Below are 23,295 nucleotides of genomic sequence, written 5' to 3'. Positions count from 1 at the left end.
ACCATCGAGTCAGTCATGAAAACCAACTTTTACTATGGTTCTCGAACTCGATATCGAGATACGGAATATCGAGTAAAGGAGAGTTTACTGTATAAGTTGAAGATTTTTTCAGCTTTAAACTTTAACATATTTCATCAAACTTCGAGAGGGGTTAATGATCACGTGCTTTATGTTAGGATCTCTCGAAATAATTTAACCAACGTTTTCTTTAATAGTACCGAAAAGGATCAAGCACATACAGCCTTGTAGGCAAATGCTTTTATATCGTAATTTCCATTTAATTAAAGGATTGTGCTACTGGTGCTACTGTGCTGGTCCGTTCACTCATCTGGTCATCTGGTACACACCCTGTCACTGAGATTTATTCTTGAACCTTCATGAACTGCATCACTTCTCAAAGAGACAGGTCATTCGGAAAAATGGGATTCGAAGAAAAGGGTTATTCGGGAAACTGTTATTCGCGGAAATGACATTCGAGGAAAAGTAGCACAATCATTTGATAAATAGTATGGAAAAATAATATGAGACTAAATATAGATGTTAAAAACAACATATAAAACGGAAAGAACTCACCAATATAATAAATAAATTGCTCGGCATACCCAATACGCTAATTAACATTGATTCTGATTGCATCGCTCATTCCCGCAAGAGCAGAGAACGCAACTAAAAGACCAAATACTACTCTTTACTTGATATACGTTAGTTAAGGTCATAAAGCAAACAAAATTTAATTGGTTTTCGACAGATGCAGTTGATCTACGTGAAACAAAGTATAAAACCTTCAGGGCGTTGATACAGATTTAAAAATTTGGGCGTTACGATTCAATTAATTAATGTGGACAAAGGTGAAATTACTGCAGGATGTTGATAGAGCTTAGAATTTTCAAATAACGTCCTACAGGACGTTGAGATGTACCTGATCTTCATAGGAGAATTTTCGATTCATGCCCTGTAGATCGTTAAGTTGCACCTGATCTATGTACAGAGAATAAGGTCAAATTACTCCAGGGCGGTAATACCGTTTGAAATATTCAATTGATGTCCTAAAGGGCGTTACGATGCACCTGACCTACATAAAATAATCTTTAATTATTACAGGGCGTTGAACTGGCTAGAATTCGAAATTGGTGTCCTAGAGGACATTAAGATGTACCTTATATACAGTATTGGACAAAACATTTGCAACTTTTTCGATTTTCCATACAAAATGACCAACTTTAATAAACTATATCTCAGTTATTTACGGACCGATTTGAATGAAATTTTCACAGAATATCAGACATAACTTGAATTTTAACATATATTTTTGAGTGATTTTTCCAATCACAATTTGAAAAGCAGTATTGGTTTGACTGAAGTGAATTTTTTGACGATTTTTTATAATTGACATAACTTAACATATTGAAGGAATAGCTTCATGATATTTTCAGCAAAGTTGTAGATTTTGACGAGATGAATAAGTTTGCTGAAGACATTTTTTGTGTAGGGCTATCAGATTTTAAGATAAAAAGTTTTGAATTTTTCGTCGAAAATTACACTTTAGTCATACCGTTATTACTTATAAAATCGTGATTGGAAAAATTATTCAAAAATATATGTTAAAATTCAAGTTATATCTGATGTTCTGTGAAAGTTTCATTCGAATCGGTTCATAAATAACTGAGATCTAGCTTACCAAAGTTGGTCATTTTGTATAGAAAATCGAAAAAGTTGCAAATGTTTTGTCCAATACTGTACGTGAGAAAAGAACAAATTGATCCAGGGCGTTGATATATTTTGAAAATTTCGATAACATCAATTAGAGCGTTAAGATACACCTGATCTTTTCAAATTACTCCAGAGCGTTGATACTGCCAAGAAATTTCTATTGATTTTTAACAGGGCGTAAATATGCACCAGATCTCGCAAAGATCAATATGGACTAAAGTCAAATTACTTCAGACCGTTGAAATAGCTTGATCGATTGATGTTATACAAAGCGTTAAGATGATGTTGGACTACGAACAATAAAGCCAAATTACCCCAGGGCGTTGCTAAAGCTTGAAAATTCTAATTGATATCCTACAGGGCGTTGAGATGTTCCTAATCTACTTGGAATGCGGTCAAATTACTTCAGGGCTTTGATACAGCTTGAAATTTTCAATGGCTACAGGGCATTCAATTGCACCTGATCTACGAAAATCAAGGTCGCAAGACAAAGAAAATAAATATCGACTAATATGAAGTTGATTTACATGACACGAGTCCAATTTTTTCCAGAACGTTGATACAGCATGAAATTTGCAATTGATGCCCTACAGGGCGTTAATATGTACCTGATCTAAGACCTACGTGAGAAAAGGTCAAATTATACAGATTGCAATTTTCAATCGATACAGGTCATTAAGGTGCACCTGATCTACGTAAGAAAAGGTCAAATTAGTGGAGGGCGTTCATACAACTTGACATTAGTCCAACAGGTTGTTAAAATGCAGCTTATTTACATGGAACAAGGTCAAATCACTCCAGGGCGTTATTAAATCTTGGAATATTCAATTGATATCCTACAGAGCGTATAGATGCACTTGGTCTATGTAAAATAAGGTCACATTACTCTAGGGCGTTGATAGAGCTTGAAGTTTCTATTGATGTCATACAGGGCGTCAAGATGCACTTGATTTACATGGGATGAGGTCAAATTAATCCAGGGCATTTATAAACCTTGAATTTTTTTTTTTTAAAATGTCCTACAGGGCACTAAGATGCAGCTGATCTATATGATACAAGTTGAAATTACTCTAGGGCGTCGATACAAATTGGAGTTTTCAATTTTGATCTACGTGGAATATGGTCAAATTACACTGTTAAAAATAATGAAGATTACACGTCATGTAAACTTCATTTATGCGATGTAACAATAACGTCATGTAAATATAAGCCTGAAATCATGTAAAAATGGGTTATATGTCATGTAACCACACAGAATCCTGCTGGATTACATGACATATAATTGAAATTTACATGACATATCATGTAAATATCCATGATATTCCACGCTCCAATTATGTGCATTATATGTCTCAGAAATTTACACGTTTCGTTCGAACTGTGTACTCTAGGGCGTTGATAAAGCCTGAAAATTTTAATCGATATTCTACAGGCCGATAGAAATGGTAAAATTACTCTAGGACGTTGATACAGCTCGTAAATTTTGATTGATTTTCTACGGGGCGGTAATATGCTCCTCTTCTATATGAAGTTCTATATGAAATTGAGTAAAATTACTCCAGAGCGTTGGTAGGTACAGGTTGGAAATTTTGATTGATATCTTATGGGGCGTTAGATTGTTGTTCGGGTGAAAAATTCTTTTAAAAAAATCTGTGAAAAGCTTCTTAGTCGTCGACTAAGCGCGACTAAGCAGGACGACAGGGCTGGGAGTAAACCTTGATCTAGTCGTAAACAAAAATATTAAAAACATAAATATCGCTATTCCTGGCCACGCCCATCTTTACCTTAACATGGGATAGGGGAAGGAAATGTTGATGTAGCACTTACTTAACGAGAGGCCTCCGACTCAGCGACACCCTCATAAGTGCTATGGAGTTGGGGGTTGGGAGGGATATTAGGTCATTAGGATTCGCCTGAAAAGCCAGCGATGGACCCAGAGCATTTGTTGTTTACTTGTTTTTCATTTAATCTCTTGAATGCCGGCGATTAAAAGAGAAGTTATTTATTATTTACTTTATGGATAATTATGTTTCGAGTAGTACTAATTGATTAATCGTCTTTTTTTCTGCTCACTTGTAAGTTAAAAGCAGAAACGATCCCTCTAGGGTCATCGTATTGTTCCAATAATGAAGAAGAAAATAAAATACAACTGTCCTTTAATAAAGCAATGAATGTTGATAAAACTAAATCAATAAAATCACGGTGCTCCGCGTTTCAACTAAAATACGCATTGTACCATATCGTAGTAGGTACTGCTAAGCAAAAAAAAAAAAAGAAACGAAGAAGAGAAAAAACGGAAACAAATTTAAGAAAAAAAAAGCGCGAACGCGAGCTACTTGATTTAAGTGAAATTAAACCGGCGATACACAAATTCCGCTATTCACTATTTTGCACTTAATCCACTTTTTTCACTTCGAAATTAGTGCCAGGTGGCATACCGTGATGCATCAATACCCGGACACTTAAGAAGGCAAAAAAGTTCAAACGCTATTTTGAATAATAAGTTTCATACACATTTAATAAAAAATCACTCAAAACCTTATTTCAGAAAACATCTTGATTATCATGCTCAATATTACGATAAAATCTACGTTTCTAGTACGAATTTCTCCAAATAAACATGGCATAATTTGTCTTCAAATCCGGACACTTCTGGATCAAAATCCGGACATGTATTTCATGGTTGATTATTTATAGAAAATTGCCATGAATTGTATCAAAACTAGTTTACAGTCCTGAAGAATTGCACCTCCGCTATTATTGGAATTTACCAACCTGAACTTGGCTGAACTGGGGCGTTTGTTGTTGCAACCGCATATTCAACAGTTTCCCGGCATAAAATGATGTGCTGATAACTTGTGATGCTCATAGTGGCACATTTTTGAGTTTTTTTTTCGGAACATTTGTACAAGTTACAGGTTTTACTTGCCATATATAAGCACAAACATGTAAAACATAGGGCTTTGCTACGGTGTCCGGATTCAGAATCACTTGCCTGTAATTCCAGACAGTCCCTTTAAGCACCTTCAATCATATATTTACAGCATTTTCCATGACTGTTGTTTCGAAAAACTGATTCACTATCATACCGTTCATAACTGTGTGGCAAACACTTAAAACAAAATACTTTAATAACATTACCGTTAACTAAAATTTGTTCGTGAGTTCGACGACGTTTAAACCGAAAGAACTTGTGCAGCGAAGAAATGACGACGGCTAACTGAAACATCGAACTAGTTTTTATTTTTAATATTTTTTGGCAATGGTTACTTGATTACAATTTATAGTGAAATGATAAGCAATATTAAAATTAACTTATTGAATGAAAAACAAACTTATTCAGTTTTATTGTAACCTTTAAACAATGAATATGATTAGAGTGATATTGGTACTGTCTGGATATTGATTCACCACGGTAGCACCATCAGCCGAATCTAAAATAACGCGAAACCGAGAGAAAACTGTGACAGGAAATTCAAAAAGCTGCCATCCGCGCGCATGGCTTGCCACGATTCTGTCTACACTATCCGCCAAACTAAGTTTTTCCAAAAGACATTTTCAAACAAAGCAGGTTGAAAATATTGGAAAATCGAAACATGGAAATATGTAAAAACCACCCTGACTCCCCAATGCTTACGCTATTCGGAAGCAGCATCGTCGTTCTTTATGCCATTGAAGTATACTTCCGTAATGGCCAGCACCAGAGCGATGTTCACCATGCTATATAGACAGACGTCGGACAGATACATGAGTCTAACTTTATCCTCCGGTTCATCGCGAGAGAGTCATTCTCAGCGCCTAATAACCGACGACGGCGGGCCTGGCTCATTGTCAATTTAGACAACTACAACGCTTCAGTTGCTTTTATTCGGTGGACGATAATCTGTGCACAAACAACGTAACAAACAAATAAAAATGGATAGGTCAATGTACATTGAGAAATTTCTCTACAAACAAATTTCTTTAGGAGGGGGGATGGAAGCCAACAAATTTTCACTAAAGTGTACGTAATTTGTGAACGTCAATGAAACACGGGATGTTTGCTTGCAGGGAAAATTGTACAAAATGCACTCTATTTTTTTTTGAATAGTGTAAATCTTAATTCTACCTATTTTAGGTAGCGGTTGTTGAAGAGCTAGTCCGCTAAGACCACGCAGATCCTAGCGAGGCTAGCCCGTCCACATCCGATTGCAAATCATAAAGAAATACAATACAGTAGATGTTTCCTTCAACTGGGCAGCTAACTGACTGATACCTCAATCAGCAGCTGCAACTCTCTTTATTCAAACCAGGTATCTATTTTTACAATTCAACATCCTACACAAATTTTATACCTCACAACAAATCTTCCACACTTTTACCTACGACGACGCATGCTTTTCAACCGACGATTCTTCTACCTGAGGTGCGACACTACCTCTATTCCAACACTCCTCCTTAGGGTCGCAACCTCTACTCCCGATCGTCTCCTCCTATCTTGGAACTCCTCCTCGTTCCGAACTTCGTACATGCTCCGTCCTCCATCCGAGCTCCTCCTGACTTCGATCCTGTCACACGAGCTCCTTTGACCAGCCAGCTGCCATCCAGTGGCCTGTATCGCCTACATTCCCGACAGATCCCGTCCTCCGTTGCGGCCAATCCATCCAGCCTGAGGATTCCGTACTGCGCCACGCGGCTTATGCGGCCAATCCTCCTCCAGAACGATACATGCTGTAAGAACACGTTCCTGGGCCCATAACCTGTTGAAAGGGCTAGTCCGCTAAGACCACGCAGATCCTAGCGAGGCTAGCCCGTCCACATCCGATTGCAAATCATAAAGAAATACAATACAGTAGATGTTTCCTTCAACTGGGCAGCTAACTGACTGATACCTCAATCAGCAGCTGCAACTCTCTTTATTCAAACCAGGTATCTATTTTTACAATTCAACATCCTACACAAATTTTATACCTCACAACAAATCTTCCACACTTTTACCTACGACGACGCATGCTTTTCAACCGACGATTCTTCTACCTGAGGTGCGACACTACCTCTATTCCAACAGCGGTTACGATCAGGATAGCTCAGCATGTATGAACATCAACGCCTAATTACTTACAGACTAATGTAATGTGGTACACCAGGGTTGTTATCTTTATATTACAGATTTTCTTTAATATTTTAAGACACAGAATCTGTAAATACAGATTACAGATTTTTTGAAAAAAAAAAAAAATAGATATACAGATAGAAAATTTGGCCAAAATTATACAGATTTATACAGATTTTTGAGAAAAGTGGAAACTTGTTATTTTGAAAACTTTAAATTTAACCATTGATGTTACAATTTCGCAATGTAATTACTAATGATATGTATTTTCATGGATTTCTTGCATAATTTTAATTTCTATCTCAATTTTTAAGCATTAAGATTCAAAACACAGATATTTTGTTGTAGGATACAGAAAAACAGATAACTGAAGGAAAAAATACAGATTTGAACCCTGGGTACAGCCCAAGTGGGGCGAGTTCAAGATTTTTTCTTTCGTGAGGAGATGTTCAATTTATCTTCTTCTTCTTGGCATTAACGTCCCCACTGGGACAGACCCGACTACTCAGCTTAGTGTTCTTATGAGCACTTCCACAGTTATGACCTGAGAGCTTTTTTGGCTTGAACCGACCGGGATTCGAACCCAGACACCTTCAGCATGGCTTTGCTTTGTAGCCGCGGACTCTAACCACTCGGCTCAGGAAGGCCCCTATGTTCTATTTATAGTCAGTGACAAGTCATACAAAATGCCCAAATTTGGGGTTCTGAGTATCAGCTTCCAGTAGTCTGAATTCGCTGAAACTTCAATGACGAACTTTAAATAACTAGAAGCCTAAGTAACCATGGAGCATTATATCATTGCATATATAATGTAGCTGCATTGCCGTAAGCCTACCATTAAAGTAGTTTAAAAGTAAAAAAGGGCTCTTTTACAGTTGCACTAATGCAAAAACGACGATAAAGCAATGAAGCAATTTATAAAGTAACATTAGTGCAGCAGTGCAATTTATAAAGTGATATTAGTGCATTGATACATTTGTAATGTAGAGTTAATGCTATATTGCTTGACAGCTCTTGAAATATGTCGAATAAAGGCAATGTTACATCAATGTTGTTGATATGCAGTTGAATACGTGCAATGTTATAATGCTTGTGGTAACTTGGGAGTTTTGTCTATAGTGTACTCATTATATTGCAGTCGGGTTTTCAATGGGGTTTTAGAGGGTTGGTCAAAGACAAAAGTAAGTAATCGGGAGACTATTTAGTTCAATTTTGAATCGATATGTTGTAGGCGGTTTGCTTGGTCACTGACTGTATATATTCTCATGAACTCAGTATTTGCTGTTGTCCGTTAACATCAACCCTCTAATACCCAACTCCGCCTTTAGATGGGGTACACTTTGGGATTTTGTGTATTTTTTCGTAGCTCGAAAATCAAAATGGTTTTATCCTTGGCTTAAACCTTGACTCGTAACACGCATATAAGAAAAGTTTTTTATGACTTTTGAAACTTTTTTGTAATTTTGAAAATTGTTTGAAAAAGTGTATTCTTATATAACCTACAAATGCCTGTTGTTTATTTAACGTGTAATATAAAAAATCGTACCTTTTATATACTTCTACGATCAATATATCGCGGAAGAAGAGCATGGTGGAATTAAAAAAAATTCAAACCTGTGTTTCCGTTAACCACACGGAAAAAAAATCCAGAAAAAATTTAAAACTTAATATTTTTGAAAGTATAGTAAAAACTTGAATTTTTATTATTGTTAAAAATCAGTAAGCAGAAGAGGCTTCAAGAAAAAATGAAAAAGGATAGGGATGTTTGAAAATAAAAATTATAAAAATGATAAACCAAAATTCATAGATTTTGAAATAAAATTAAATCATCACCCAAAACGTAATTAGAACGATTTTAGATAACTTAAAATGATATTTAGATCGAAAATAATAATGTGGGTATTAGAGGGTCTTGTATGAAAGAAAGTTATTGAGAATAATTCAAACCTTTCTAGCAGATGCGAGTTGGTGTCCAAAGATTGAAGGTACAAGTCTGAGTCGGACAAAAACGTTTATTTATTATTAACTCTATTTTTTTTTAAATTTCTATTCAAAACGTGCAACGTTGAATTCAAGAGCTATTCCATTGATATTGTCAAGATTAAACAGAAGTGCGAATCTAAGAGTAGAACTTTTGATATCATCATGCTTATTTTTTTATTGTGTGGTACAAATCTTGGATTTATTTATATAGACAATCGCGTAACCTTCAGGGCATCTGCTAGAGATGAAGAGACAGCAAATAACAAACAATATGTGTAAATCATTTTTTTTATCTGACTACCACTACATCTAATTTGAACATCTATACGAAATTTCATATAATTTATGTTCTAGTAAGCTTCGGTTAGCAAACTGGGAACTTTATACTGGACTGAGTATTATTAAATTTCATGGATAATCTTCCTTCACTGAAACTTTAAGTGACTTGGATGATGATGTTGATTCTGCATCGTTTACATAATGGATGCGTTTGAAGAAGCTTGTCCTATACTGTCTATAAAACCCACAAGAAGGAGGCTTGCCAAAGTGGCATTCCTATCTAGTTAGTTTCAGGAAGTAAGAGTCGTATAAGGCTCGCTAGGCTTACTATTCGAACTGATATACGATCCGTATACAAAATTCATGATACAAAATAAGCCCCAACTCAAACACCATAATACCGCTATAAATCTCATTTTCAAAAATGTGTACTTCGTGGTCGTGCGATTAGTGCAAGCATTTAGTATAAGTGAGGGTTCGATTCCCGCTTTAGTCCGGGAAACTTTTCAACACCTAGGTTTTTCGACTGTGCCACTGGGCGTTGCATGCTAGTCCGTGATCTAGTGTTGTGCTTTATTCAAGGGGAAAATCGCTCACTGGAAGCATGAACGTATCGAAAAAAAGAAAACATATCACAGCACGACTAGTTTTTCAGATATTGGCTGTTGAAAAAGTTTCGATATTCAGGAGTATTTTTTATGCTTTAGAAAGTGTTGTATCTTGCCTTATTTATATAATCTAAAAAATGTTGTGTGGGGACTGCAGACATGCTGAAAAAAATGATGAAACTAAAATTTTATCGAGCAATTCAAATCAAGCATGATCCTTAAATGAAGTTGAAGTCCTATTCTGCATGCTTGGTGGATTACATCATGAAAAAGTTTGATGAATCTGTGTTTAAAACTCATTTGAGCATTGATGAGATCAGTATATTATGCAACTATTTCGACCTGCAGCTCAAAATAGTGATGCGTTGGAATTGTAACATTTCTGCAAGTGACATCAGATTCAGCAACCCAAAATTCAGTATTTTATCCCTGTGACCCGCAAAACTTTTATTTTTGTTTCACTATGTAAGGTACACAATAGTACCGTATAATAAATTGAGAATGGAGTTCAGCGAAAAGTAAGAAAATTTAACCAGAAGGTTACAGATATATTCTGGTATTTTCCTTTGAAGCCTAATAAAAATGCCACAAAATACTTATTTTGAGCGGCCAAATGCTAAGTGGAACGTAGTGTATTCTTAGTCTTTTCGCCTTTGGCGTCTTACAATAGATACCGGTTTGTTGTTTCGCTGCTGTTATTTTGTTTACCGCGAAAGGCTTAACAGAATCGCTTAAATAAGTGATCCTTAGCCCTGTGTTTTCAACCCTTTTTAGAGAAACAAAAAAGTAAATTTGAGTAGCATGTACCTTTTCATTGCTTATCTTTGACAGATACGCGTATTTCAAATACCACTTGAAGCCTTCTTCAGTGTCAGTTACTCGTATCGACTGAATAAGCAATTTGGGCGTAATTAAAAGGTACAAGGTAGGGGAAGTGGTGGTAAAATGCCGTGCCTTTTAGCGAGAAATAAAAAATTCAATGAATTTTTATCACGCACGGACGATTTAGAGCATACATCACAGTGTTCGGGTTGATACGGAGGTCAATTGAAGAGAAAATATCAACTAAAACTAAGATTTGAGAAAACCACGTTTGAAAATTAGAGATGACGTAATTTTTAGCTCTGAGGTCTTAAGGGTTTCCAGTGAGGTGAATATCGTTGTGCTATAATGTCAAATCTGATCACTTTTTTTTTGAATGAGTTACAATCCTCTATAGATATATTTTCGGGAATGCAATGGAAATTTAAAAAAAATACTAGTTTTACTCACGTTTTTTGTATAATGTTCATTTTATTATAAACAGCTGTTCATTTTACCCACATAGTGTGCAGGTGTGCATTGTGTTTTGTATAGAGAGTGAGAATGTATGCAGAATGAAGGGACCGGAGAAATCATCGACATTGGGAGTGATATCGAGATGTAGAACATCGAGATGTGAAGAGTCTACCGTAGTATAGATATGACTCCAACTCAACTTGATTTCAAAGATTCGACTACGGGCGTTATGGGAGAACTAAATTAGATACTGGGACCAGCTTTGGCCCTTTTTTTCGGTGGGTTAGGACCAGGTTTTTTTCGGTTATTTTTGCGACCTCTGTGGAACCGGTCCATAATAGGTTTATTTTATTTATCTACAAAACTGGCAAATTTGGGTATTAAACCTTGTTATTTTGAAAAAGCAGCTCAGACTTGTCGAGCATAATCATTTTAGGGTTTTGGCCACCTAGAAATAGAAGAATAGTTGACAATATTCCCTAAGCTAGATTATTTTTTTCATATCGTAAAAGCCTGGTTAATGAACAAATCACTGGACCTGTCATCTAGGTGGCCAAATGCAATGATTCCTTACGACTATGTCTAGGTTTTTTATTTGCAAATTCTTCTTCTTTCTGGCGTTACGTCCCGATTGGGATAGAGCCAGCTTCTCAGCTTAGTGTTCTTATGAGCACTTCCACAGTTGAGAGCTTGTAAACAATGTAAACAATATTCGGTAATACCGAAAATGCCGTTTCTTACTTTAAACCATGGCCCCTGAAGCTTAATATGAAGTGCAAACTCTTACAAGTTGTTTACTTTTAAAGTTATTAAATGTTAAAAACACTTTCAACCACGGGTTACGCTCAAAGCTGTTCTTGGTAGTAATTCGTTGATTTCTATGAATTGAGCATACCTATGAAGATTTTCATAATATAGTCGCTTTCACTTCCGATATCTTCTGTAATAACTGCATCTTGCTTATATCATTTACAGAACTCCTGTTTTCACGAATCGTGACACCCACAATGATGTAAATTGTATAATCTTATGAATTTAAAAAAGCATTGAAAATGTTTTATCAAAAACTTCAGAACGAGCCTTTTAATGCCATATTGGAACTCCTATAGAGCTTTGATAATTGGTATGAGCTCGAGTAGCTTGTTCGAATTGTTGCAAAGTGCTCTGTAGGTAATTGGCGGCTGGTGTCGCTAATTTAGGCTTTCGATTAACCCGAGTGAAACACTTATTGTCAAGGAAAAATGAATGATGAAACAATTCTAACATTGAAGAGTGTGTATGTTACTTTAAAAGTGTTTATTTCATTGCAACACAATCATATCAATGCAATCTACCCCGTTGGTTTGTTCTGTACCGCAATCCCCCTTAGATATCAACCAGCAGTGAAGTCTGGTAAACCAAATGCCTATGTTCGACGCTATGTCAGCGGCGCTAGACTTTACCGGACTGGTTGAGTGAATAAAGGAGGCAAAAATAGACCAATAAATCAATTTCGCTTGAAATTCACATCAACCCGGAGCGCTATGACGGCCAGGTAGCTTAGTTAGGTATCTATGGATAGTGTGCGTAAAAGTTCCACAATCAATGGTCCAACTTTCGCGTGCGATGTAAGTTTCAGTGCCGTTCTTAGTGTGCAAGAATGAAAACGTGTAGCGGTGTTTAGCAAGTACCTAAGCTTCCTATTGAAGTATAGTGTCGCATGTAGTGATGTGTGAACGGCATATCAGATGAGCACTAAAGTATGTGCACAAAACGGAAACTGAGAGTCATGTGTAATTGAATTTGTTATGGTCATACAATATTTAATTGACGAACGTCGCTTAGGGGATGAGAGCTCAGTTCAAGTGCAAGGTAATCATGAATCAGTCATGGCCGAAGCCAATTGACAGAAATATTAGCAGTTTATTATCATTACCGTGGATTGATGGGACTTTCGTGACGCAATCCCGATGATCTATGCTGTTACATAGATTATTACAGTCAATGTCATGAACTACCGTATGACAGTCATTGTAGCTAGTTATGTGTTTACCAGGGTAAAAGCAATGAATCATGAATGTTTTATTAGCAGTGCTCAAACCATCTTGATAAGAGTGGGAAACGACAATTATTTTCTAAACGTCTAGTCAACAGTTAGTCATAGGGAATGGGCTATACTGACTTCTGTTTGGCATTACATCTCCACTGTTGCAGAGTCTATGGCACTGCTTAGTTAGCTCAATATAATACGATTTGTTATCTAACAAATACTACAATACTATTGGGATATTATTAAAAAGGGTTTATCGAGTAGTTGTCTGAGAGGTAGGGATTTTGCTTGATCAAGACTTATTAATTAATTACGCGTCGTACTCTGGTGCAGTGCGTACACAAATTCTTTCTGCTCCCGGAAGTTTGTGAAACTACCTAAAGAAGTAAAACAGTATTTCTCTGTGCTACAAGGACAGCACGTTCCTGTACTACTTTTTCAAACCTATTGATCCCTTCTCCATCCATGTTTGGACCCGTGTCTTCGACTTTTCGTTAGACCTTGGAAAAAAAAACCTCTTAAGAGGTCTCGTCTTCTTTCGTTTATTCACTAAACATGGTTGCAACAACAAACAAAATGACGGATGAATCTCTGAATTCACAACTTCCTTTCAAAAAAGTGGGGTTTGAAACTGTCACTAAACGTAGCAAAACAGGAAGAAAGGACATTTCTCCAGAATGCGCGTTTTTTTCTAAGGGTGAAATGGTTAATGTTGAAACCGAACACCAAATCGAAGAAGCCCGTAGCCCTGGCTCTTTGATTTAAGTGAGGAAGCAAAGAGTGCCGTCTATCGTGGTCAGTTGTGTGTTACGAATTTGGAGGATTTAGGCAGGAGATCTTTAAGGTGAAGAATCTAAGCCAAACCTCAAATATTCAAGAGCAGAGAACCAAGCATCCTCATTTTTCGGTTAACGATCGCTTGTCTAAGAATCGTCGCGATGGCTCAAAATACATGATTTTTTATCTTAAACATCATAGCCATAATACCATGGAGCTTTGGATCCATGTCGATAAGTTCAAGAGACATTTCTGGCAAATAAATAATGAAGAAATTGATGGAGAAATCGTAAGATGTATTTCATCCACCATTTCCTATGTGAAGTTTTCAGGAATTCGTTCGCCATTCCAAATATAATCTTATACAATTTTTATTTCTCAAAACCCCAACATCTGACTTTTTATTAAAATTGAAATTTAAAAAATCATAACTTGACCAATTATAGACCGATTATGGATCTTTCAATCTCAAACAAACCGCATTCTCTTCAAGATTTTGTATGTTCCAGAAGAAATGTGATTGGTTTACTTGGTTCCGGAGTTATTCCGGATTAAAATGGGGTATATTCGTTCCAAGTTTTCAAGATTAGCGGTAAGAAAATTATTCATTGTGTATTTTGTATAAGAAGAATGCTGCTAGAAGTTCGAATGACCTTGTTTCACGTTGATTCTTGGCATTTCAGATATCCGGTTTATGAATGTACTCAAAAGGACATTTTCTTAAAACTTAAAGAAAAGTACCATGCGACGGCTCAAAACTCATGATTTTTCATCCATTTAATGCCAAGAATCAATATGAGGTTCTTGCCATATCCGGGTATCCCGGAATCAGTTCCAATAGGGCCTCAATGGGACACTTCTGTAATCCTACTCATTAATATCGTGCGACGGTTCAAAATTAATGATTTTTTTTTATGGCGAACATCATAGATATAATGCCATGAACCAAAATGAGGTTCTGGCCACATCCGGATATCCCGGAATCGGTTCCTACAGGGCTTAAGAGGGACATTTCCGTAATCCTGCTCACTCACATCGTGAGACGGCTGTCAGTCATGATTTTATTTTCTTACCTGAACACCACAGTTATAATTTCATGAACCAATGTCAATGACAATCTATAGGGGTGTATAGCATGAAATATGTATTGTTTATCCAAAAACATCACGCCATAAAATTAAATAAAGATTCTGTCCAGATACTTGAAATGGCTACTCATCAAATCTTAACGAAATGCTAAGGCTAGTTTGGAGAGTGACCAGTGCACTATGGGCCAGGGACGCAATCTGGCGGGACAAAATTAATAACTCGGTAACGAAGCGTTTCCGGTATTTGGTGTCTTCGGCAAAGTTTTTTGTAACAACTAGGACCATCTACTGACATAAACGGATAGTTCGTAAATCGTCCGCATAGGTGGCACTACAATCTAACTTTTTAGTGTGACGTTCTAGAGACTTGGAATGTTCGGCAAAGTTGTTAATTTAATAAAATAAACAACTCTCTCGAATACGTCAAAATTCCACAGCCTACTGTTTTCGAGTTATTGGCAAAATTAAAGGAAATAAGTGAAAAAACGATTTTTTTCACCGAATTTGACATTTTTCCAAAGAATCATGTCATGTAATATTTTTTGCTGATAAATATATAACAAACGCAAGCACTGGTGGAAAAAAATTAATAATACGACGCATAAAAATTAAGAAATTATGAAAAATCTTGACAAATAGAGCAATTTTTGAACCTTAATATCTCCAAAAGCGCAGAAAATCGCAAGCTCAAATTTTGAAGCAACATAGAACAATACTTGATAAAACGGATGTCAAAATTCCAGAGAGGTGTATTTTGGTGTTTTTGAGATATTTCAATTTTTTACAATGATCATATTACTCCAATACAGTTAAATTTCCATGAGTCAATCTGAAGGGACGATCGACTTTTAGAAATAACGAGTCGTGGAACAAAAACATTCAGAAAACTATTTAAAAAAGCCATCATAGTAGCCATGAAATTCAGTTTAGGAGCAGTTCCTTGAGTTGATATCGAGTAATGTAGATGAAAGTGTAGATTAAAACTGGGTACATCTTTGCTTTTCTTCAATAATTCAAATGATATAGTATGCCATGAAAAACTTGATCATGTGTCAGTTAATTGTTATCATCATGGTTCGAGGTGAGTAATTTATTTTGTGAATGTGTTACTTTCAATAAGGAAAATCAAATTTTAAAGCATATTCATGTCGATATCTCTGTATACTAAAATTTCAGAGCCGGAGCTTGTAGAATTGTTTTAAAGCGGGAAGAGCGTTGATCTTTGGATGTTTCGAAGCAGAGAATATAGATCGAAGGTGTCAATTTCGAGATTATCCTTCGATTTTGAGAACTGTTAGGTTGTTTAACCTTAAATATGTGTTTAATCACCGAATTCGCTTAAATTTTGAGCTTCCGAAAAACTGTATCAACGAATTCGAGATGAAATCTAAAGCCAGCTACTGTGAGCAGATATAATAATTTCATGAAACAATAAAATTTATTTTTCCGCTAATTTTAAAATACACTTAAATATTTGCCACGAAAATGTTAATCGCGCAATGAAAAGAAAATTGTAAAAATATTAAAAAATCTCAAAAACACCAAAATATACCTCTCTGAAATTTTGACATTGGTTTCATCAAGTATTGTTCTATGTTGCTTCAAAATTTGAGCTTGCGTTTTTTTGCGCTTTTGGAGATATTAAGGTTCAAAAATTGCTCTATTTTTCAAGGTTTTTCATTATTTCTCAATTTTTATGCACCGTATTCTTGAAAATTTTCCACCAGAGCTTGTGTTTGTTATATATTTATCAGCAAAAAATATTACATGACATGATTCTTTGGAAAAATGTCAAACTCGGTGAAAAAAATCGTTTTTTCACATATTTTCTCTAATTTTGCTAATAACTCGAAAACAGTAGGCTGTGGAGGTTTGACGTCTTCGAGAGAGTTGTTTGTTTTATTAATATGATCAAGTTTGCCGAACATGCCAAGTGTTTATAACGTCACAGTAAAAAGTTAGATTCTGGCGCCACCTATGCGGACGATTTACGAACTATCCGTTTATGTCAGTAGATGGTCCTCGTTGTTACAAACAACTTTGCCGAAGACACCAACAACCGGAAACGCTTCGTTATCGAGTTATTAATTTTGTCCCGCCAGATTGCGTCCCTGGCCCATAGTGCAGTGGTAGCATGGACAAGGAACTAAGATTTGAAGGTCAATACGCGTCGAACAAAACTAGTGAGAAGCGGATGCTCAGTTTTTGTAAGGAAGAGGTCAACAGTGTTGCAAGGAACTTGGTAGTCTGAAGGAAACGGAAAAGTTTGGCAGCTAATTTCAATACTATCATCAGCAGTTATAATAAGGAACCTCATATTGGTTCATGGCATTACATCTCTGACGTTCAGGATAAAAATCATGAATTTTGAACCGTCGCACGATATGAGCGTGTAGGGTTACAAAAGTGTCCTTCTGATGCCCTGAAGGAACCGATTTTGGATTATCCGGAAGTGGCCAGAACCTCATACTTATAATGCCATAAAGCTATGATGCTCAGGATAAAAAATCATGAATTTTGAGTCGTCGCACGGTACTATTTTTCAAGTTTCAGAAAATGTCCTCTTTGGGTACATTCAGGAACCGGTGCCAGGTGACCGGATATCCGAAATGGTCAGAATCAATGAGAAACAATGTCATTCGACCTTCTGGCAGCTTCTTACTTATAGAAAGCATACAATTAGTAATTTTCTTACCACTTATCTTGATAATTCTGAGTAAACCATCAATTCCGACACGAATAAACCCCATTTGAACCCGGAATAACTCCGGAACCAAGTAGCCAATCACATTTCTTCTGGAAAATAATAAATCTTGAAGAGTATGCGGTTTGTTGAAGGTCAAAAAAATCAAAATCGGTCTATAATTGGTCAAATAATGATTTTTTATAGTTCTTTTTTAATGAAAAGTCAGATGTTGGGGGTTTGAGAGTTAAACTCTTGATCTGTCTCTCTTGTCTGTCGCTCGGATTCCTGCTATAAAAATGATATGGTAGGACCTGCAAAAAGAAATTAAAAAACGGTTACTCAATAAAGAAACAAAAATCTCGCAATTGGAACCTAGCTCTTAGCTCTTTTGGGAATTATCAAAAATTTTGAAACTCCTCAAAAACTGGTCCCGGCCGTGAAAGGGGAAAACGAATTATTACAAACTTATTGCAAAAAATCTCAAAAACTTGCTATGAAATTTGAAACGCGAATGACTTTAATTTAGGACTTACTAGTCCAATTGAAAATCAAGTTTCACAGGTCTTCGAAAGCATTCTCATTCAAGAGAACGTTTTTGAAAATTGCTGGAAGACTGATTTGGAAGAAGTGAGAACTATTATTTAAAAAATCAAAAATATGAAAGTTCGTGGCGATGATGGAATTTTCTATGTTCTCATCAAGAAACTAGCAATGTATGTAGCAAATGATTTCAGTTTGCATATTTTCCTGACAAATGGAAAAATGCCAAGGTTGTACCAATATAAAACCGGACAAAAATCTTGCAAAAGCTTTCAGCTATCGTCCAGTCAGCTTACTTTCCTCGATCACTAAACTTTTTGAAAAGGTCATTTTGAACAGAATGATGGTCCACATCAACCACTCATCAACTTTTACGTGTAACCCGTTTCAACAAATCTGAATACTATTCTACTGGTCTTGCTCTTCTAGGCACAAAAAAAGGATTAACAGTGTTTGGTACAAAGGATTCATTGTAAAATTTAAAAACATTAATTTTCCAACATTTATTGTATTGTTTTATTTTATTTATTTATATGATTGCCTCAATCCGATGACTGTTTTTACTGATTGCCAGCTTATTCATGCGACTTCCCTGTAAACCCTATTAGGAGATGCATATTAGCCCGTCTTCCCTTACATTTTGAAACAATTGATGCTAAAAAGTCGTTTGTTTTCGCAACTCCTCCACGTCTCGTCAACTCGCTCGGCTAAGAGAGGCGTTAATAGGCTGCGAAAGTAAATTTTGAGAAATGATGGATGTACCGTAAAACGGGGTAACTTTGATAGTTTTTTCGAAGAAAACTTGAATATTTATGCATGCTGTTTCCAATAATTATAATTTATATTTTTAAAACAAGTACTGGCATCCTTGCTATCGATTGCAGTCGATAGATTGCCATAAGATTTATTTTGAATGGATTTATAATTTTTCATATAATCGAAAGTTGGTTTTCTTTTTTGGGGTAACTTTGATAATGGAGCATAATTCAAACAAAATGGAATGAATAACGGACATTTGTAGGGCATTGCATACCTCTAGGCGTTTAACGTTATATGGAAATTTCTGACTTAGATTACAAAAATGGTCCCAATTTGTGAAAATGCTTTTCACTAAGAGATTACAGACCGTATTCAAGTTCTATGATAACTAGGCTGTCAAAGATAAGTGGCCAACTATTCAAAACTATATCAAATAGTGATCGTAGAACAGATTGTTTGTAAGCGTTTCAAAATTGCTAAAATTGTGTCAATTTTCAATATTCGTATAAAAAGCCTCAAATGTTCTTGATTCAAATGAAAACCGCTTTTACATGAAGTGTCATACTAATATTCTTTAGTTTTGCATTCGTTTTGCTTAACTGATTAACAGAAGTTATGGTATTTCGTTTAGCATGTGGTGAGTTACGCACTATCAAAGTTACCCGCATTATCAAAGATACCCCGTTTTACGGTACTAAACAATACTGATACAAGACGGACTCATTAGTGTTTACAATCTTACATATATTCATTATGCATCTCAATTTTTGGTTTCCATTTTACTGCCGTGAATCGCAAGCCAGTCCCATCTGTAAAAAAGTAGGCATTGAGAAAATGGGCGGTGAAGTTTTAAAACTCGTTTTCCATATGAATGTTTAAAAAATTCCAGAAGATTGAAGCATGTTCAAATCCTAATGAAACTTTCACAATTTGCTTTTTACTACGATATCTTTCCAAGAAAAATATAAAGATGACCAAAATACGGTTCGTTTTTGTGTTACACGGTGCGGAAAGCTGTAGTGAGACTGATATGCGATTACTTTTCATTATGGGACAATTTGACTTGCTGTTTTTTCTTAATTTTTCGGAACAAATCATATTATCTCATTAGTACAGCAGAAAGAGCAATGAAAGATATGTTGAAAACTGAGCTCAACTCAATTTTGACGAAAATGCAGATGGGACTGACTTGCGATTCACGGCAGTTTACACCCCTATATTGCCATGTAAGACGTTATCCAACCTGAAAAGATTTATTTTGCCTTTTTTGCTTTTTCCGAGGGGTTTTCGCCCGCAGGTTGAGAAACTATACTCTAACCAGAAACGATAACAAAATCAAGTGATGCGATAAGCATCTCATCAATCACATTCTAACAAGATAAAAACGCAGTGTTCGAATTAAATTGAATTGAAAGATAAAGCTATGACGCTATGAGTGACTATCATAATTTGCATCCTCCCACATGACTTTCAACGGCAACAGACAATCTTCGATCGTCTCTTAATATATTTACCTTTGGCTGCTTAGTGAGCAGTGCTTACTTACAGCTATACCTTTATGAAGCATCTATTTATATCTGTTCGTTTAACAGATGCTTTGTTCACATTATTGTCAATGTTGGAATACGGTGCCCACAATGTTTACACTAGATCAGCAACGTAAGCTTTTCTTTCATCTACTTCCAGATAATTCGAATAATTTTACCATGTGACCCGGAGATCCACACAAATCTCAAGCAACCCCGATTTGTCTAGAACCACACTTTCGGATCTGCAATGTAACAGTGTCCAACGGCTGTCGGCTGACTTACTCCATGACAAGTTATGCCGATAATAGAAATGATGGTGGCGATGAGTTTAGTGCAATACCAATCGCTGAGTGAAAATACGATCCGAATAAAACGCAATCAGTTGTTACTAAAAAGCGCATCGAAAAGAAATAAAAACAAAACGTAAATTCCGCCAGGGAAAACTAAGACATCACACAAGGAGAGGCTCGTTCGTAATTGTTGCGATAACGGACATCAATTTTATCTCTGGACGACATATTTGGGACACTGAAACGCGATAGGCACCACCAATTTGCTGGATCTAATCATTGCAGCTAATAATACCACGGGAATCGAACTCACGTGCTATTCGAAGTGAAGCTGGCAAACAGTGAAATGTTAAATAAAGCACAAAAACTGCTGCTCGGGATAGTATTGCTAGTGCTAGTCGATGTCATCTGGGTGTCCTCGAGCGAACTGACCAAGGTTGGTATCTATATTACAAGTATGAAAGAGACTTTCTTTAACCAACTTTGATTGCAGTTTCTTTACGATGAGGAAAATTACGACAAGCCATTCTTCTGCACCTACTTTAAGTCATCAATGTTCACAATCTACCTGGTATTCCTGGGACTCATTGCTCCGTGGAAGGAGAGTTGCAACCGAAATGGAAACTATGCGGTAAGATTGGCTTTTGGGTTTTGTTTATGAGATGTGCTAATAAGATGTTTCGACTTGTCATTATCAGCTCATGGAAGCGACTGAGGAAGACGATGGATTCTACGGCAATGGGGCTTCAAGTTTGGTAAGACTTTTTGGAAAATCTCACTGGCGTGCCGAAACATATTGTAGGACTTGCATGAACCTCCGATTCTCGATTGTCAAGAAAAGTGCATTGCATATTAGAAAATCTTTCATCGGCGAAAAGTTGGATAAATTCGAGTTTTGTATAGGGAGCCTGATCCTATTCTTGGCACTTTTGATCCACTTCGACAGTGGGGTTTTTTGAAAGCTACTGAGCTCATGTTTGGCTACAATATGTGTCGTATATAAAAGTTGCGTATTACAAAGTTTTAAACAATTCGTCCGAGAAAAATCCCCCGTGCCAAAGTGAATCATGTAAGTGCCCAAGCAGCTCTGCATCATATATGTCCTTTTTTCGTAAATATGTTCATGGAAAAACATTGGCGTCATACTAAAATTGATTAGTGTGTACCGCTAATAGATCAATTTGACCCATCTCGAAGACAAATGAATGCTAAGGTCTCTCGAAATGAGCGTACTTTCTACTTACATCCATATTAAATGACTAGCCCATAGCAGCATGCCGCATATAATCAAAAAAATCACTTATACTATAACAGCTTTGTTTTTCGTTTTGCTGGCTCTACGTCCTTCAAGACATGACCTGCGCCACAATGTTATGCCAGCTAACTCGCTTCATGGCTGCTAACCTCCAGTTTTTCGATCGCCCCACACTTCCAAGATCCTGCTCCACTTGGTCACACCACCTAGCTCGTTGCGCTCCCCTTCGTCTTGTACCAGCCGGATTTGAGGTGACATTTTTGCGGGATTGTTGTCCGGCATTCTCACAACGTGTCCCGCCCATCGTACCCTTCCAGCTTTGGCGACTTTCTGGATACTGGGTTCACCGTAGAGTTGCGCATGCTCGTTGTTCATTCTTCTCCTCCATACGCCGTTCTCACATACTCCGCCGAAGATCGTCCTAAGCACACGTCGTTCAAAAACTCCTAGCGCTTGCAGGTTCCTTTCGAGCATTGTCCACGTCTCATGCCCGTAGAGGACTACCGGTCTTATCAGCGTCTTGTACATCGTACACTTAGTACGGAAGTGAAGTTTACCAGACCGCAAGGTCTTGTGGAGTTAATAGTAAGCACGACTTCCGGCAATGATACGTCTTCGAATTTCTCTGCTGCTGTATTTACCTTCAGTCCAACCCGATCTGCTTCACGTTTCAGCCTGGTATACTGTTCAGAAACCACCTGGAACGTTCTTTCGACAATGTACACATCGGTCAGCAAAGCAGATGAACTGGCTGGATTTATTGAAGATCATGCCCCGCATGTTGAAGCCCGCCCATTTCATAACACCTTCTAGCGCAATATTGAACAGGAGGCAGAAAAGACCATTGGCTTGTCGAAGTCTTTTGCGTGTTTCAAACAGGTCCGATAATGCACCTGATATCTTCACATAGCACTCTGCACTCGTTGCTTTGATCAGTCTAGTCAGTTTCCCGGGAAAATCATTCTCGTCCATAATCTTCCATAGCTCTTCGCGATCGATGGTATCATAGGCCGCTTTGAAATCGATGAATAGGTGGTGCGTAGGGACTTGATATTCCCGACACTTTTGGAGGATCTGCCGCAACATAAAGATTTGGTTTGTCGTCGATCGCCCGTCTACAAAACCGGCTTGATAACTTCCCACAAATCTGTGTGCCAGTGGCGATAGACGGCGGAAGATGATCTGGGAAAGCACTTTATAGGCTGCGTTAAGAATGGTGATCGCTCGATAGTTCTCACACTCTAATTTGTCACCCTTTTTGTATATTGGGTATATTCCCTCCTTCCACTCCTCCGGTAGCTGTCCTGGCTATCAATCGGTTCAGACAAGTGGCCAACCTGTCCGGGCCCATTTTAATAAGTTCCGCTCCAATACCACCCTTTCCAGCTGCTT

At 36.9% G+C, this 23,295-nt stretch overlaps 1 protein-coding gene across 3 annotated transcripts in view; it reads left to right on the top strand.

Annotated features, from left to right (window-relative positions):
* The window catches only part of LOC5570796 (solute carrier family 35 member F5), a 56,006-nt gene that overhangs the window by 7,256 nt on the left and 25,455 nt on the right, over window positions 1–23,295 (top strand). Inside the window, exons 1-4 of one of the 3 annotated variants that reach the window (XM_021842899.1) lie at window positions 12,533–12,557; window positions 20,516–21,084; window positions 21,142–21,279; window positions 21,347–21,403. In XM_021842899.1, coding sequence (XP_021698591.1) covers window positions 20,995–21,084; window positions 21,142–21,279; window positions 21,347–21,403 — 285 coding nt within the window. In that variant the 5' untranslated portion in view covers window positions 12,533–12,557; window positions 20,516–20,994. Of the gene's footprint in view, window positions 1–12,532; window positions 12,558–12,584; window positions 12,802–20,515; window positions 21,085–21,141; window positions 21,280–21,346; window positions 21,404–23,295 lie in introns of those variants that run through there. The other 2 variants (XM_021842898.1, XM_001653235.2) reach the window with 2 other exon arrangements.

Source organism: Aedes aegypti, chromosome 2 (assembly GCF_002204515.2).
Source record: "Aedes aegypti strain LVP_AGWG chromosome 2, AaegL5.0 Primary Assembly, whole genome shotgun sequence".
Classification (NCBI taxonomy): domain Eukaryota; kingdom Metazoa; phylum Arthropoda; class Insecta; order Diptera; family Culicidae; genus Aedes; species Aedes aegypti.
The sequence above is the reverse complement of the archived record's forward strand: the minus strand, read 5'-3'. Positions and strand labels throughout refer to the sequence as shown.